This window comes from Eurytemora carolleeae, unplaced genomic scaffold (assembly GCF_000591075.1).
Source record: "Eurytemora carolleeae unplaced genomic scaffold, Eaff_2.0 scaffold960, whole genome shotgun sequence".
Lineage (NCBI taxonomy): Eukaryota > Metazoa > Arthropoda > Copepoda > Calanoida > Temoridae > Eurytemora > Eurytemora carolleeae.
The window spans coordinates 45,449-62,844 of NW_019396855.1; the positions used below are offsets into that span (position 1 = coordinate 45,449).

At 30.8% G+C, this 17,396-nt stretch overlaps 2 protein-coding genes and 1 long non-coding RNA gene across 4 annotated transcripts in view; 2 read left to right on the top strand and 1 right to left on the bottom strand.

The window, feature by feature from the left end:
* The first annotated feature begins 963 nt into the window (after positions 1 to 963).
* LOC111709422 (sialin) lies at positions 964 to 10,589 on the top strand. Its single transcript, XM_023483084.1, has 16 exons — positions 964 to 1,010; positions 1,711 to 1,776; positions 2,223 to 2,298; positions 2,526 to 2,645; positions 3,347 to 3,459; positions 4,551 to 4,668; positions 4,765 to 4,842; positions 5,874 to 6,004; positions 6,077 to 6,188; positions 6,652 to 6,728; positions 7,738 to 7,818; positions 8,517 to 8,616; positions 9,100 to 9,187; positions 10,136 to 10,194; positions 10,270 to 10,351; positions 10,426 to 10,589. Exons 1-16 carry the CDS (start codon positions 1,003 to 1,005, stop codon positions 10,518 to 10,520), a joined length of 1,404 nt encoding a protein of 467 aa, XP_023338852.1. The 5' UTR covers positions 964 to 1,002; the 3' UTR covers positions 10,521 to 10,589.
* Positions 10,590 to 13,118: 2,529 nt separating this feature from the next.
* The window catches only part of LOC111709426 (N-lysine methyltransferase SMYD2-B), a 41,011-nt gene continuing 36,733 nt past the window's right edge, over positions 13,119 to 17,396 (bottom strand). The window contains exons 12-19 of one of the 2 annotated variants that reach the window (XM_023483087.1): positions 17,140 to 17,202; positions 16,776 to 16,842; positions 16,316 to 16,380; positions 15,408 to 15,575; positions 15,232 to 15,283; positions 14,588 to 14,691; positions 13,469 to 13,546; positions 13,119 to 13,410 (exon numbers count right to left, since the gene is read on the bottom strand). In XM_023483087.1, coding sequence (XP_023338855.1) covers positions 13,338 to 13,410; positions 13,469 to 13,546; positions 14,588 to 14,691; positions 15,232 to 15,283; positions 15,408 to 15,575; positions 16,316 to 16,380; positions 16,776 to 16,842; positions 17,140 to 17,202 — 670 coding nt within the window. In that variant the 3' untranslated portion in view covers positions 13,119 to 13,337. Of the gene's footprint in view, positions 13,411 to 13,468; positions 13,547 to 14,587; positions 14,692 to 15,231; positions 15,284 to 15,407; positions 15,576 to 16,315; positions 16,381 to 16,775; positions 16,843 to 17,139; positions 17,203 to 17,396 lie in introns of those variants that run through there. The other variant, XM_023483088.1, reaches the window with a different exon arrangement.
* LOC111709429 (uncharacterized) lies at positions 13,892 to 16,767 on the top strand. Its single transcript, XR_002766857.1, has 3 exons — positions 13,892 to 14,221; positions 16,135 to 16,239; positions 16,503 to 16,767. It is a non-coding gene; the product is annotated as an uncharacterized LOC111709429 (long non-coding RNA).

A 17,396-nucleotide genomic window follows, 5' to 3' on the forward strand; every position in this document is an offset into this window, starting at 1 on the left:
CACTACAGAAAATGAAGTATTTAGTCCACTAATAATGGGTTAAAGTTTCCTCTCTATATAAGGAGTTTAAAACAACATTCAGAGGAAAATGCCGCAAATATTCTTAAAGCGAAACTTAGTGTGGCATATTTATTGATTTATTTTCGAAACTAAGGAGCAATAAAGAAAGCTTTAACAATATTGTACACCATAGGGCCATTAAAAGAGGTCAATATGGTCTTATTTCTAAGAAATAAACGATTTAATTTTATGCTTTTTTGGGCTGATTACTATTTGAGGTGGTGGAGATTACCAATTGAGGAGCGCGCTTGCCGCAATATCAGATTTGGGTGGCGGTGATTACTATTTGAGGAACTCTGGACTCCCTCCCTCGCCCCCGTTTTCTCTAAAGATTTTGCATTTCCAATTCAAAGGATCCTTAAATATCCCTAAATACAGATGTCTCCTGATTGGTCCTGTACAGTCCTTGTACACAATATACCATGCTGTGGAAAATATCGCATATTATAGGTGTTAATCGATCTCTGTAACTCTCTTATCTATGGTTTTTAATGAGGGGGCGGAAACGTGATGTGTGTGTGTATACCAAAAGAGTGTGTGTAAGGAATACCGAACCGAAGGCGTGTACTGTAGTTGTATACAGTACATTAGAATCGATCGGTATGTTTACAGTCTAGGAGAGTACATTTGTTCATTGTAAATAGTTTAGTTGAAAATTAGTTTAATATACTATATTATTATTATCAGCTAAAAAATATGCGACATTTTCCACAGCATTTTTACGAAACCAAAATAATTTCAAAAGTTTTGACTTAGGTATAATAAAATGAGCAAAATATTTTTTCATCTAATCTAACACTTTGTTTAATCATACATAAGAATATTCATATTTTTGCATCCCTTATTATTATTGTTACGTTTGCAACAATAAAGATAACGACACTGTTATCTATTATTTTAAAGGTCAGAAACTATTCAATAGACGCTGAACCGATCTTCAAAATGATCAGGCACATTTTTTAAAAAAAAATATCGAAAAATATTTATTTGTAAATACTTTATAGATTTAAATCAATTAGGCTCAAGCAGATTTGCAGGTCATAAAGTTACATTTCATATAATCACTCTATTTTTACTTGATATGACATTTCCTGAACATTTCATGAATTTTTGCTATGATTATTACATTTTGTAGAACTAAACTTCAACTGGCCTGATTTGGAATAGGTTAGGTTAAAAAATGTCAGCAATTAAAATAAGCTATATTATAAAAAAATTGCTTATGTCTTCTCTTTTGAGGTTAAGATTTGATTATGATAATTTTTTTTTGGGCAAAGCGTAGTCCAAGTTGGTGGCTAGTCTTGCTGCAACCACCGAGTTTCCGGTTATTTATAAACAGGGCACATCAATAGCTAAATCTAAAGTTTTCTGCATAAATTAATGCATTGCCTGTGAAATTACTTGTGAAAATTCAAAATATTATTTTTGTCAACGTTATCGTTTTTAAATTAGTTATAAAAGTTGTTATGCAAATATTTAGTTATATAGCAAATTTAGATAAATGAAGTGAGTTAGATTTTACTGTTAAAATAATAAGTGCCGAGTTTGTATGAAATGTGACCGAGCGATGATACCAATAAAATATGATTATTTAATAAATATCAATTAATAAAAATCAATATGAATATTGTATAATTATAAAAATTATAGGCTCCCATGTCGATATGTTCTTACTGCATTGGGGTTTGTCGGATTCGTCTTCAATTATACACTAAGGTTTGATTTCTATGTACAGGGTGACGAATACAAAATCTTCTTTGTTAAGAATTACCTAATTGTAGAACGTCTGCAGTATATTTCATGTTAACAGTGAAAATATTTTTTTGTTGTTCTGCAAGACGAATTGTACGATGTGTTTGTAACATTTCTGTAAAAATAACAAAGAAGAAGAACTACTGTATTTTGTTTGTTTACTGTAATTTCTCCTTAAATCACCCAATTAAATCATAAACATACAAAGTCCTAACTCTAGCAGACGAAGATTACTGCTTTCCTGGTTGGCATCACCAAACTAAATCGAAAAATTATTAACGGGGACGTTAGTAAAATCGGTTCTTTTTAGGACACTGCATTATAAAAGATCGTGCTTAATATTGTGGCAAATGGAGAGTTTACAAGAAAGAATTCCATTTTTACTTAATTATCTTTTTATATTCATTTAGGATTAATATCAATCTTATCATAACATCGATGACAAAATCAAAAACTAATACTAATACTACTACTACAGAATTAGAGGTAGGAAATCTTTTTTGTTATTATTGTTTTATATTGTTCACAGATAGAGCCACATTTAAGCGCCTTTATAAAACTGATTTTTCGATTTCTTTGTCGCTGTATCATCTTTTAATTTTTAACAAAATGGTGAATTAGTTTCTCATTTGTGAATTATATCATTCTTATATTCTTTAGTAGATTAGATAGTTTCTGTTTTTGTTTATTTAATAAATCGTCCTCTTTTTCAGGAAAACTTGTTTGATTGGGACAACACAGCACAGACAATTATAATGAGTTCTTTTTACTGGGGATATGTAGTTTTCCAAATGCCAGGAGGGAGAATGGCGGAGATAATTGGTGGAAAAAAGGTGTTGTATAAGTATTTTTTTATGTCATGAATTTAACTCTAGAATGTTTGAGGATATCTGTATTTATGTATAGTAAAAGACCTCGGGACAAAGAATGGAGGCGTAAACATGGTTCAATTTTAATAAGCCGGCTATTTTTCGAGATCTTTTTTTACCTTTTTAAAGGTTGAGTGCTTCCTAGAATTAAAAAAATTGCAACAGTGTGTTTTGTATAATTCAAGTGTTAAATCAAAGAAACTTATTTGTTATATCACGATTTCTGATATTTCAATCCCCTATATCTTTGCAACCTAAGATTTTTGATATTTTAAGCTATGAAATCTGCAAGATTAAATATTAGGATCAAATTTTTTGATATATCATTGGTTTACACCATCACTTTGCAATGATATTGTTGCTTAAAAAAGTAGATATTGTTGCTACTGCTTACTTTCTATGACGGATCATGTTACAATTATTCTTAAGTTAATTTTCAATAGTTTTTCAATTATGCCTAGGAGCTCAGTTGTTTAAAAAGTTATGAGCTAAAATAATCTTTTCTCAACTAAATACGACAGAACAAAACTAAAGAGAGTTTGTCTAACGAATCCATCCTAGACTTTTCAGAGTAAAGGCAGAGGAAAACTTTAACAATTTACATTCCTTTATTTTGTAATTCATTAAACTTTAGTCTCGTTTCACTTTATTGGCATACTTTATAGGTGATAGGAGCTGCTCTAGGGTTAACCGCAGCTCTTACCCTTTTAATACCTGAAGCAGCAAAACTAGGAGGATTTTCAGCACAAGATTTTCCCTATTATCTTGTAGCAATCAGGTAGTGTTTACATTTCAAATTGCTCAATAACAGCGCAACACTTAATCTTCAGCTGGCTAACTTATCTGAACAAATTCAAAACTCATCTTGTTGCATGTCACATCAAAAAGTCGTATTGGTAGGAGATCAAATTAGAAGAATAATACAAATGTTGGCCATCATTACGCAAAGAAGAATAATACAAATGTTGGCCATCATTACGCAAAATAAGAAGAATAATACAAATGTTGGCCATCATTACGCAAAATAAGAAGAAAAATACAAATGTTGGCCATCATTACGCAAAATAAGAAGAATAATACAAATGTTGGCCATCATTACGCAAAATAAGAAGAATAATACAAATGTTGGCCATCATTAGGCAAAATAAGAAAAATAATACAAATGTTGGCCATCATTACGCAAAAACTTACCGCATGTCAAGCAATATTTGTGCATTTTCTAAAAGGGTATTTTTTATGATTAAAATGTTAACATATCTTTTATTATTATTAAAATTAATTTGTAAACCTTACAATTAGGTAAATACAATCTTTTTTAGTACATTATTAAGTTGTTTGGTTTTAGAGAAATCGAAAACCTTCTCGTTAAGTTATGTGGAAACGATTTTTAAACCATAACGATTTCTAGGTTTTTCTTTTTATTTGTCAGTGAAAGTATTCTAAACATGGATATTTTTTATCTTAAGATCTGTTTCGCAAAATTGCATAATTCCCAAATACTTCATTTGTATAAATAACTAAATTTTTTTTGGGGTAACTCGGTAGAACCATGGTAATATGTTCTTACCTTGGTTTACAAAAATGAGTTGAGTTGGTCGACTTTATTTTAGCGAAAGTCAATTTTCCAGGGAAAACTGGGTTCCCAATCTAGTTTTAAATCATAATACCTATTTAATATTAATCCGGTTGCCAATCAAAATAATACAATTTTACCCTAAATCCATATTTATTCAATACATAATTGAAAAGTCTTCCTCAAATTTAGCATATATTTTCATAAAAAAATTGTTTTTATTTCTTAGATATTTTATTTCCAAAATTTCTGTTTTATTATAACTATGATAAAAGTGTGTAAAATCAGTGTATCAGGGTTATTATGGGATTGTGTGAAGGGGTCACCTTCCCTGCTATGACAAGTATGATGGCCCGATGGGCTCCAGCCAGTGAAAGATCAAGAATGACATTCCTTGTAATGGCGGGAGGACAGGTATATCTTTCGATTATTTTTAAGTTTTTTTTTTTAAATTTAAATCTACTGTAAAAAAAGCAACTTTATTTTTATTATGTAAATTGTCATGTTTAGATCGGAACTATTGTTGGATTTTTTATATCCGGAATAATTGTTGATTATCTAGGATGGGAAGCTGCTTTTTATATTGAAGTAAGTAACAAAAAAATGATATTTTTCTTTAGAAAATCAGATTGCGTGTTTGTCACAAACTCTAATATTATAAGCTCTATATCTTTGCAACCCGATGTAGAAGACTTTAGATATTAATACCTTGCATTCTGTTTGATCCATCCGGTTGCAAAGATATTGGGATAATAAATTTGAGTTTGTGTCAAAGACTCAATTCCTTCGTCATCTCCCAACTATACAGAGTCAGTGCAAACGGTATCTTGTTTGTTCCATCAAAAAAATCAGTACTCGTACATGTTTAGATCTTTTGCAGCTGATGTATTTGTAGATCAAATTCAAATCTCTCCAATGCAAAACTGGCAAAAAATAATTAAACCAAAATTTCTTTTTAGGGAGATTTCTTTGTTTATATAGAATTTTATTTATCCAATAAAATTGCCTCTTGCACCGACTTGGGTCGCGGGTATGTACCTAAATACCTTCCCCATGGAAGTGGTGAGGGACACCCCTGTGTTGTTGATGCCTTCCATTTACATCCCACTAAAAAATAGTACAGGAAATTCATAACAGTCGAGCCAGTGCATGCAGATGTCCAAAAGTCCCAGGATTGTGACCATTCTGCTCACTGCACCAGAAAACTTCCTTTTTTCGCACGTCCTTATATCCAGGCACACTAAGATCGGATGCAGCCACTTCTGGGACTTCTGGACCACGAGCTCCAATAATTAGAATGTTAAGGTTATTGCTCAAGAGGGAGTGGATAGAAGGCCTCACAATGGTCAGGATATTCATAGACATTCCCGGGGCAAACATCATGATCCAATTCACTCACTTCACATACCGGGCTTAAGATGTTGTCAATGCCTGAGTCGATTTTAATGGACAAAGAAACCTTCTCAATAATAAAATTTTTGTTAAACTTTTTTCTCAGTTTTGGAGAGATTTTAATTTGGTATACTATACCGCATGCACATTGTACATAACAAAAGAACGAAAAAAAATTTACTTCGAAACTCATTCAAATGGCTTAATTCACTAATACTCTCTTTAAGGGAGGAGCTACATTTGTATGGTTAGCACTTTGGATATTCTTGATCTCAGACACCCCAGATACACATCCTTATATTTCTAAAGCGGAGTTAGAATATATAAAGAAAGAGCTACCAGCTACAAGAGAAAAAAGGTCGGCTTTCCAATAACTTTAAAGTATTTAATAAAATCAAATATTTTCCTGTTGCATTATAAACACTTTCAGCCTTCCAATACCATGGCGCTCTATGCTCACATCAATGCCGCTGTGGGCTATCTTTGTGGCAAATGTTGCAAACAATTGGGGCTTTCATCTACTCATGACAGAACTGCCACAAGTAATTCAATAATAATAATAAGACAACATTATTCTTTCTAGAAGTTAGAATGTTCTCATTTACGCATGTTTGCTTACTTCATTTACTCGAATTTTGAAATTAAACAACAACAATATTTATTATTTTATGGTGAATTTAGAATTCTATTCCGAAAACAGGCCACCGAGGTATTTTGATCGATCTGTGTCCGAATTTAATGAATTTGAGCCGCCGCCTAAATCTGCCAAAACCGGTTTCAATTGAGCGCCGGCATAAATCTTCAAAAATTGAATACAATTTTAAATGGAACCAACCATTGGAGCCGCGGCTTAAATTTAAGCCGCGGCTCAAATTCTTTAAATTTGGCTTCATATCTATAGTTATATTTTTCAATGAAAGAGTTGGATCATACAAAAATAAAAATTCAAATGAATATTGTTAGTCTTCGTTGTTTTTAGAAAATTAATCATTTCTTATTATTCAGTATTTGAAAGAAGTGTTTCCTGATTATATGGAAAAATCGTCTGTAATTGGTCTTTGGACAGCAATACCATACTTCAGGTTCAATACAATTTACAATCATAATCAAGTTAACTACTCTTTAGCTTTAATCTCCAACGCAGTAACAACTTATGGCTTAGAAACACTTACTAAAAAAGGGCAACTATTAAGAAATAACTATTTGTTGAATTTTAACAAAATACAAAATTAAAATTTTTATCTTATATTACACATAAATTCTAGTTTCAAAAGTTTGCACCACCAGGTTGCAAAGATATGGGGATAAGAACATTTTTTTTTGACAACAACTCAATTCCTTCATACCAAATCAAAATACAAATTGCCAAGGGATGCACTGCACCCGTTTATGTACGGACCACAAACTCAACTTATCGGTAGTGCGCTCACGAATCTATATTTTGCCCAGACGGCATATTTTTTTTTTAATCCAGCATTATTTATTTACTTATAAATCTACTTAAAATCTTCTTTGGAATAGAAAATGGTGTTCACAACAATTTTTTTTATTTACTCTTTAACTATAACTTTTTAGATCATAATGCGCGGGGTTTTTAGGATCTGCAATTTAGAATAAATGAATAAAATAAAATAAAATCTGGGGAACATGCCATTGGTAATGATTTACTTGAACAAATCAAAATGTCAATAAATGTTTTTACCCTCATTTAATGTTCAGGTTAAAAAATACAGGATAATGTAATCTAAACCATATAAATAGTGTCAATAGTGTCATTAGTCCTGACGTTACCAACATTTCATTTCATGCCAGCCCCCTTTATTACAGCGTAATGACCACATTTATAATAATTACATTTCTATGGTACGCTGTCTCATCTCTACTTTAAATATTGTTTGCGGTATTTTCTACCAACACATGGTATTTTTACACATACATATTTGACCCCAAATAGCAAAGTTTTTTTTTGTAGATATCTTTAACAGACATAAGAAATTACTTAACAGAAAAAAGTACGCTCCGGACTAAAATTTGGTGCGCTTCTGACAAAAATCAGAAGAAAACGTTGGACTTATCGGTATTCCTTTTTAGCATGTGGTTGTGTGGATTTGTTTTCTCATTTATCTGTGATTTTCTTATTAAATGGAACATTCTATCTGTTAAGAACTCAAGGTAATTATCAATTTTTCAATAGCTTTTTTTCATTTTCTGAACAAACCTTGGTTATTGATTTCATTATTTTATAATTATTTATAACAAAACTCTACTTACACTTCTTAAGATTTTGCGTAAATTTTGCTTTAATACATTATTTGATATTTAACATCATTACGTAATATAAATTTGGATTTTTGCAAGTTAGTTTTTTTGCCATATTATTGAGCATAAAAATATAAGAGGCTCCCTTCCCTAGGATATAAGAAGAGAGGTCAGTATGAAAAAGGGTTGACGTAAGATGAAACAGCATCATAATTTCTGCTTTTGTTGAAAAAGATTCCAAATAGCATTATTTTCTGTTAAGAAAACACTTGAACCCTTCTAGTTTGAGAACGTACACTTTCATGTATTTCCTTTTTGAAAAATAAATGACTTGTTAAAGATCCAATTTTAAATTATAAACAATTTAACATGATAAATGATTTTGAAAAAAAAGGCAAATGAGTTTTTGCCACTTACCAAAGTTGTAGTTTCTATATCTTTGCAACCTGATATCATTTAAACCTTTGATATTTCAAACTTAGACTATTTAATCTAGCAGTGCTTATAATTTGAAATATCTTAAAGGTTTCAAAGATATAGGGATAAGAAAATATGAGCTTGTGACAAAAACTCAATTCCTTTGAATAAAGATATACATCTCTAAACAATAGGAAATTGTTTAACACACTTTCTCAAACCGGTCCTGCAATATGCCTTCTCATCATTGTTCTTTCTGTATCAAACGAAGAGCCTAATCTAGAACTTACTTTGGTAAATATCAGGATGGAAGCAGATATAACAAGTTATAATACTAAAACTTTTTTATCTCATCTTTTTATTCTATGATCCAGAATTATTTGATTACGTTTTATATATATTCATAGATATATTAATTATATATAATCTTTTAATCTTTTTATATAAATATATAAGAAAAGATTAAGATTTAAAATCAAACGTAAGAAGACATTTGTTACATTTTACCAAATAGTATGTTTCCATAGATCATATATGCAGTGCTGTAAAAATTAACACAAAGTTAAAAAGATGTTTATTAGGGACTTTCTATCCAATAGAAATAATCCAAGATCTTTCAAATTTGAGGATACAATTAAGATGCTGGATAACATTTCATTTAATATTTACATTTCCAGTAACTGCATTTCTAGAAATTTTGTTTCGAGCAATCAACTTAAAAATGTATTACCTAGAACTTTGGGTTGGAAGAAAAATAATAATTTCTGTAAATTTAAGGCTGTATTCACGATTGGAGTATCTTTAGAAGGTGCTTTGTATTCAGGATTTATTACCAATCCTCAAGATATTGCCCCAAATTTTGCAGGTAGACTCTATTGAGGGAAAAAAGTTTGTTCTTATTTTTTGATCGGGCTTTCATTATTCTATTTTAATCCTACATTAGTATACTTACACAACACACATAGTACGTGAAAGGGGACTGTATGAATAATTTCAAGTGACCCTCCATGCAAAGATGCCAATGTCCTATTCAAAATGGTTTGTGGTCTCTCTACAAAAGTGACCTCCGCATTTCTACAGCAGGAAACATATGCAAATAATTAGAAATAAACACTTTTAAGCTTAGAAAAACAACCAATATCTTCCACATTTTTGATCAGATAATGGTTTCAAGGGTACCGTAGTGAATCGGGCATTGCCCAGGGGGGGAGGGGTCACTTCAGAATACGCTTTCAGTCCCTTTAATTAACGAATTTAGGATAAAAACTAATCACTCTTTCTTGCTGGTTCTCAGATTCTGAGGCCAATACTCAATACTCTCTATGTAATGTTAAATAAAAACTGGTGAATTTCGATAGTTTTTGTAAATTGGACTAACTAACATATTATTCATACCACTTAAACCAATCCGACCAGTTCACGAGATTTATTAATCTCTGTCAAACATAACACAAAGTGATCATTATTGAAATAAACCCCCTGATTACGAAAAATAGGCTTTAAAAAAGCAAACTACGAAAAATATGCCATACGTTTTGATATTTTAGGGCCTCCATTTTCTAATGTTGAGATAGATTAATCCACACAAAGTGGTCACTATATTTGCATTTTAATATAGGTTTACAAACCCGTTGTGATCGCGTACGTACACTCTCGATTATTTTCATATCATCGGTAGTTACCTTAATTATTTATAGAATAATAATCATAATATGTTAGATATTATCGGTCTATTCAATAAAATTTAATGAAAATCCAGAGCTGGATTAATATTTAAGCTGATGGTGCGCTAATTTTAGAATATACTATGTAGGAACTGTCCTTGGAATTACCAACTGTGCAGGAGCTGTTCCCGGTTTTGTGGCTCCTTTGGTATAAGTAATTTTTAGAGAAATTATAAAATGTACAAAAGCTTTATAGATAATTAAAAACAAATGTAATTTATAGATTGCGACAAGTTTTGTCAATGATAACCCATCTGATGTCGATTTGTGGGCACCAGTCTGGATAATTGCCATTGCAATTTTAGGTAATTTTTATTCTTCATCTTTTTTAAGCATTTTATAAACTTCCAAGGTTACTTCACTTTACGTATTATTCCAGTTGCAGCTTCGTTATTCTATATAATATTTGCTGATGGTGTCCCTCAAGAATGGAATTACTCTGAAGAGGAGAAACAAGAAAAACAGGCAGCTTAGTACTTTTCCTATGCGTACTTTGAGAGTAAACATTTTTCTAATTAAATATGAAATACATTCGGAAACTGACATCCATACCGGTCATTTTATGTATTTGCTATGTTGATAAAGTTGTCTCAAAGAAATTGAGTCGTTGCCACAAACTCCGAATTTCTAAACCGTACATCTTTGCAACCCAATATCGTATACCCGAAATATTTCAAACTATGAATAATGTTAAATCAAAAATCTATGTTTAAAATATCAACGGGTTACACTTTCAGGTTGCAAAGATATAGGGATTAGAAAAATCAAATTTGTGGCAAAGACGCAATTCCTTTATCAATCAATTTCATTGATCAAATATTTTGGAACAATCTACAAAATAAATAAAGATAAAGTGTTTTCAGAAATAGAAATTAAAGAATTTGAGCCGCGCTTTAAATCTGCCAAAACCCGGTTTAAATTAAGCGCCGGCTTAAATCTTGAAACATTTGATACAATTTTAAGTGGAACCAATCATATTTAAGCCGCAGCTTAAATTTAAACCGCTGCTCAAATTCTTTAAATTCGGCCACAGGTCAATTTTGTCCCTGTCATTGCTTTAAATCTGGTCGGGACAAAAAAAATGCAGTTTGACCAATATTAAAGTAAATTCATAAATTTTAGCTTTTGTTTGTTGTTTTTCAAGTCGCCATTTTTCATTAGTCTCTATCATAGATAAAGATAGATTGCGCATAAGACGACATTTTTCATCATGAAAGATATAAATGTACAGAGATGTTTTAAAGATATTCCTTTTATACATATTAACTAGGTCAGTTGTGAACATTGGCTGTTCTTATGTCTTTGAGTAATTGTGGTGTACATGAGTTCTGTAGAGAGAAATTTAAGTTAGTTTAGTCCTTCTCATGTCCTTCTTCAGTTCTCGTCAATATGATATATTGCTCAGTGAAATATTGTTGTTCAAATAGTTCTATTACCGGAGTTATTTTACACTCTACTATGAAATCCATTAAAACACCAAACCAGTTTGCGGAATGTACAATTCTTGGTGATTTTACGTACATAAGCTATCTATGTTTATTTATTTATCTATGGACTCTATTCAAAATAAAATCTTCGTGTTGTTTTGCAAACAAATGTTTAATTCTGATACAGAAAAATAAAGAAGAAAGAAAGAGTGAGAGAAATTTATTCAGCAATTTAAACATTAGAACAAACTTTTAAGTGTAGTAACGGTATTACTAGAATAGCAAAACAAAACTTATGTTGTAAACTTTACAACTTTAAAGTTTTTTTTTGTAGAATTTGGAAAAATATTTTTTTTCTTTGTTTTAGAAATGGAATTCAGTTTTTTTACAAACTCTGATTTTCTAATCCCTATTTCTTTGCCGTTCAATGCTGTAGACCATAGACATTTCAAACTATAAATTCTGTTAGATAAAAAATCTAAGTTTAAAAGATAAAAGTTGTTAATATATAAGGATTAGACAATTCTAGTGTGCGGCAATGATTTGTGAGTTTAATACATTTTGTAAATTTAACAATACTGACGTAAGGAAATATACAATTAAAATTATGAAATTTATCACATAAGTATTGCACTACATAGAATTTTTTAGGTACGATCTTTTTAGCTTTAGACGAATGTCTTAAAATTAACAGAAAATGACTTGCCAACATCTGCAGGGGATATTTGCGTGTATTCAACCTATTTTTACTTTGCTTGGATTACCTAGAGGTGATGTAAGAAGTTGATAACTGTTTAAATTTAAGCCAATTTTTACTCTCACTTGATCATAATGTAAAAGGACGGTAAACAGAAATGTGTCTTTTCATCAGAAATGTGTTTAGGTAAATGTTTAGGTAAATGTTTAGGTAAATGTTTAGGTAAATGTTTAGGTAAATGTTTAGGTAAATGTTTATAATTATACTTATTATTATTTCCGAGAAGAAATTTCAGAATGAAGGAAAATTCTAAAGTGACAAATATCCTATCTGATACAAGAAACAAAATCTGTAATTTTCCACCCTACGCACTGCGTACTCTGGCCTTGAACTTGATTTGCTCGCGTACGGTGCTTCAAAAAAAACTTTCTCCTTGATAATGATATTAACATTCAAGTATTTCCGAAAATTGTATTTTAGGAATTTGGCTATAAGTTCGCTCCATGAATGTATTCCTGGAATCTATCGTTTTACGTAAAGAGAAAACGTAGATCTACGGAGAGAGATACTCATTTTAATGTTTTGGTTGAAACAAAGTTGATCAAAATAATTTTCTGAAATAGTCTTTTTTGGTTTCCTTGAATCATTGCAAGCTATTTATCTTGATTTTTATAAAACATTGTTGACAGATATATTTGTCTTGCTTTTCAGTAATTTAAGATTTGTGAGTTATAAGGTTTCAAATAAGGGGAAATATTATCTCATGACAGCTTTTTTGTGCCCTTGTAAAACTTTGTGAAAAACTAAACTTTATTTATCTTTCAATCAAATCTAAGGAATTGAGTTTTTGCCGCAAACTCTGATATTCTAATCCCTTTTTACCTTGATGTCGTAGACCTTAGATATTTCAAACTACGAAAGCTGTTATATTAAATAGTCTAAGTTTGAAATATAAAATTTATCAGATGGAAAAGATATAGGAATCAGAAAATTTGTGTTTGTGGGATACTCAATTCCTTTATAAAGATCAAAGAAAACTGTCAGATTAATACATAACATCAAGCACCTTTAAAAAGTAGCCATATCTACATTTATTCTACAATTTCGGCTGTTTTTGTGGAGTATGACGATGCAGAATAAAGGCTGATAAAGCCATAGAGCGGAATTTTAATGAAAATAAGTTTTATAAATTTTCATAAAATCCTCGAAATAGAATGGATGCTCCTGGCCAGGAACTAGCCTAATACATATTTAGCTTAAGTAAAAATAAAATTTTAAAAACTTGAATTGAGAAATACCTATATATATCTTCAGCTTTTTGAAAATAAAAAGCAGACATGTCAAGATTTCCCTCTTCTCCATAACAGATTCCCAATCTACAGAAACAGAAACAGAAAATTATTTATTAACTATCTATGCAACTGCATTGTGTTATTACGTACGGTACAATATGATTTTTTTGCCGGGAATTTTAATTTAATTTAAGGGAAATGTTGATGCCCAAATTGAGGTAATTGTTCATGCAAATTTAATTATCAAAAATAATGCAAAGATTATGATATTTAAGAATCTTATTGCACCAAAACAAGAACAAAAAAATACTCATTTGTCTCAAAACCAATAATAAACATATCATCCTTCGGATTTTAAAATTGAAAGTAAAACAAAATAAAATCTATCTATACATACACTTTGATTGGGTGTCATGGGTGTTTAGGCTCAGTTTCATTTGCCATAATTACACTTGCCATAATATCTTTGCCATAAGAAACACTTGCCATAAGTTACACTTGCCATGAATAACATTTGCCAAAAGTTACACTTGCTATAATGGTTACACTTGCCATAATCACACTTTCTATAATTACTTTTGTCCTAATTTTCTAATTTTTAAAAAGATGAAAATCTGTCTTTTTTTTAAATGCGGGAAATTTTCCCATGAAAATTCCCAACTTTACTTCTCTCATTGCTTTATAACAGAACAGTTGACACAAGTTCAACTCCATATTGTCTCACAATGGAGGACCCTTTGGTGACCTTCGAGACCACAAGTAAGATTTATGGATGCTCAAAATTACAAAAATGTGTGTCCAAAAGTTTTTGATTTAAAAAATAAGCGAATATATATTATTAAATCCGCAAAATTTTTTGTTATTGTTTTATATTGTACGAAGAGATATAGAAATATCATTATATACTTTGCTGTCTGTTTGTTTGTAAACGATTAACAACAACATGGCTGAACCCAGGGAAGGTCTATGGATGCTCAGAATTACAAAAAATCCATTAAAAATTGTCAATCAGCAAAAATGTGTATTATTGTTGAATGTTGAAAGATTGGGCAACAATTAAAAGTTGGAATTTAATTCGGGCGCGAAGCCCCCTGATGTGAATATACTATCAATTAGAAAAAGTACCTAAGGTAGAGACCAGCCACTACCCCAGTATTTGCTCCATAGTAGAGCTCAAATAAGGGGAGTACCCTCTCTCCATAAATACACCCAGCCATCCACCTTTCATTCTTATATAAATAAAGAATTATCAATTACTGTTAATTCCTTTTTCCTTTAAATTGTTTAAAGCTGGGCTGACCGTAAATTGTCTAGAAAATTTATAAAATTTGGATTGATTGGACAATTTTTGTTGTCCCTTCATTTTCGCAAGGTCCGTAATGAAACCGAATTAATTATGAAATATATTACAGTCAAGTAAGAACTGATTATCTTCTAATTTTTTTATTCACGTAAACGTCATTGTCATCGAGATAAACTTGAAACATATCTCATCTAAGATTTTCTACGAACTTCTGTAGTTGTTTAGTTAACAATTCCTTTGCTTTAATAAACCTTTTGGAAATCATCATACACGGAGTCATTGCAGTATGTATCACATTATTCATTTTAATTTTTATCATTATTTGTATAAATAAAGAACCAGCCAAAGCATGGTTAGCTTATTTTTAAATTGTTTACCTACCTTCCATTTTTGTTTTGGTCATTTGTGGGGCTGGACACACATTAAATATCAAGCTGGAGTGGTATTTTAACAATTGATTACTCACCAGTAAGCAAACCGTGTGCACATAATGAATTGTTTTCACAAAAACAATGTCCCTGATGAAAATATTTTAAGATTAATAACTAACTATTTATGCATAAAAAGTAAGTAAAACTAGCAACATTTTTAGAAAAATGAAAACTAAATTTTTTTGAGATTTTATTGAATTCAAAGATTAACCTTTCAGAAAAAACGTCTTCCATTTCCCCAACAGCCCACTCACATAACTCTTCATAACTCATTCCTCCCATTTCCTCCATTCTCATTTTGTCCGTTTCTTCCCCCTCATCTCCTCTCAACTTATTTATCTCTTCTGCCCGCTCAAGTATTGTGAAAAGCTCTCGGTATCTGTAAGAAAGATTAAACCATTCGAATCCAAACGTTAACATCTTGCAGTAATCAAGGGTGGACATTTGGGACAATTACCCCCTCCCCCACCCCCTCCCAATCTAGGGGAGGAAGGCAACCTCAAATGTTCATAGCACAAAGGAATTGCGTCTTTGCCACAAACTCTTATTTTCTGATCACTACATCTTTGGAACCAAATGTTGTTGCATACCTTAGATATTTCAAACTATGAATTCTGTTAGATCAAATAATCTAAGTTTGAAATATCAAAGGTTTACAACATCGAGTTCTAAAGATATTGCGGTTTAAATATTTGATTTTGTTCCAAAGACTCAATTCCTTTGAGTATTCATATAACTATAAGAAGAAAATTTAGTTTAAAAATTCCGCAAAATCGTCTTTTTAATGATTTTTTGGCTTAGAGTAGTGATGCCTACATTGAAAGCTGTAATCCAAAGATAAAGATAAATTTGTTTATTTCAATGTTTCTGTCAATTTATCTGTGGGAAGTATATTATGATTATCAAAAGAGTTTTATATGTTTGATTTTTAATTCCAGAATGTGGTTTCGAAAAAAAATTCTGAGGAAAATTATTTGGTTTACTAAGGGAACAAAATGGATTTGAAGTTTATAAGGTGCTTTTAGACAACTCAAAAATTAGAGGTGATTGCTTTTTGTTCGTTGTAATTTAAAAAATTACTCCGTATTTTTTAATTCATGCAAATTGTTCAATGTTTACCTGGAAATTCTAGAGGAGCTAATTTGAGATCCACATGCCATACACTTCACGATCAAACTCCAAATCTAGAATATTTTTGTACTAAATAAAACGTTAAAAAGGCAATGCTATAGAGGACGTGAGGTCGATCTCTAATGGAACGCATAAAGTAACTTCCAGTATATATATTTCTTATAACTTTTACTAGAGGGTTCAGAAAATGTGATAATATCAAGATCCACGTGTTAGACTGAAAGTTCAATGCCCCGTATCCGTTCTATCTCATTTCGGTGAATCTTGTGGAACTTGTTTTAGGCAGCCAGGTATCGTCTTCCACAATGCTTTACATATAAGGGAATATTATTACAAAGAAAATTTAGTTAATAAGATGAGCAAACCTCAGAAAAATATCAGATATGAAAAGTAGCTTGGCTTTCGTTCAAAGACTTTAAATAAAAACTCTAAAATGCTAAATTTCTACCTTAACATTTATATTAGACGGAACTCCACAATTGTCACAAACCACTCCATGCTTACTTCCATCCAAGCTGAGTAAAAATTATGTTGATGTAGATAGATTATACAGTCTGTAGGATATGTTATGATTAAGTTTTATTTAAAGATTTGGGAAAGAAAGTAAGTTAGTATTTTGAAGGGATTTATTAATAATAGCAAACAGATAGACATGCAGTCTGCAGTTTCATCCTTAGTCGGTAAGTGAAACCCTTTATATTAATTAAATAAAATTTGTTTCAATTTTATTAAGATTGTGGTTTAAGCATTAAAATACAATTAATTTTTGCTGGTGTGACAAGAATTTAGTATTGACTAAATTACACTTTTACCTTTTGTCTAAGCAAAGTGTACAATCGCATTTAAAATACCAGATTCCAAGCTGCTGTGCTTGTCTGCAATACAGATAAAAGGTTCTATTTTAAGATTGAATAAATCACATAAAAGACTACAAAAACATGGACTATGTCAAAATACAATAACAAAGAATAAAATAATATCAGAATTAGAAAAGGTCAGAACACAAATATGCACAAGATATAAGAGTGAATTTTTATTGTTCACAAAGTTTTTTAACTGTTACTTTTTT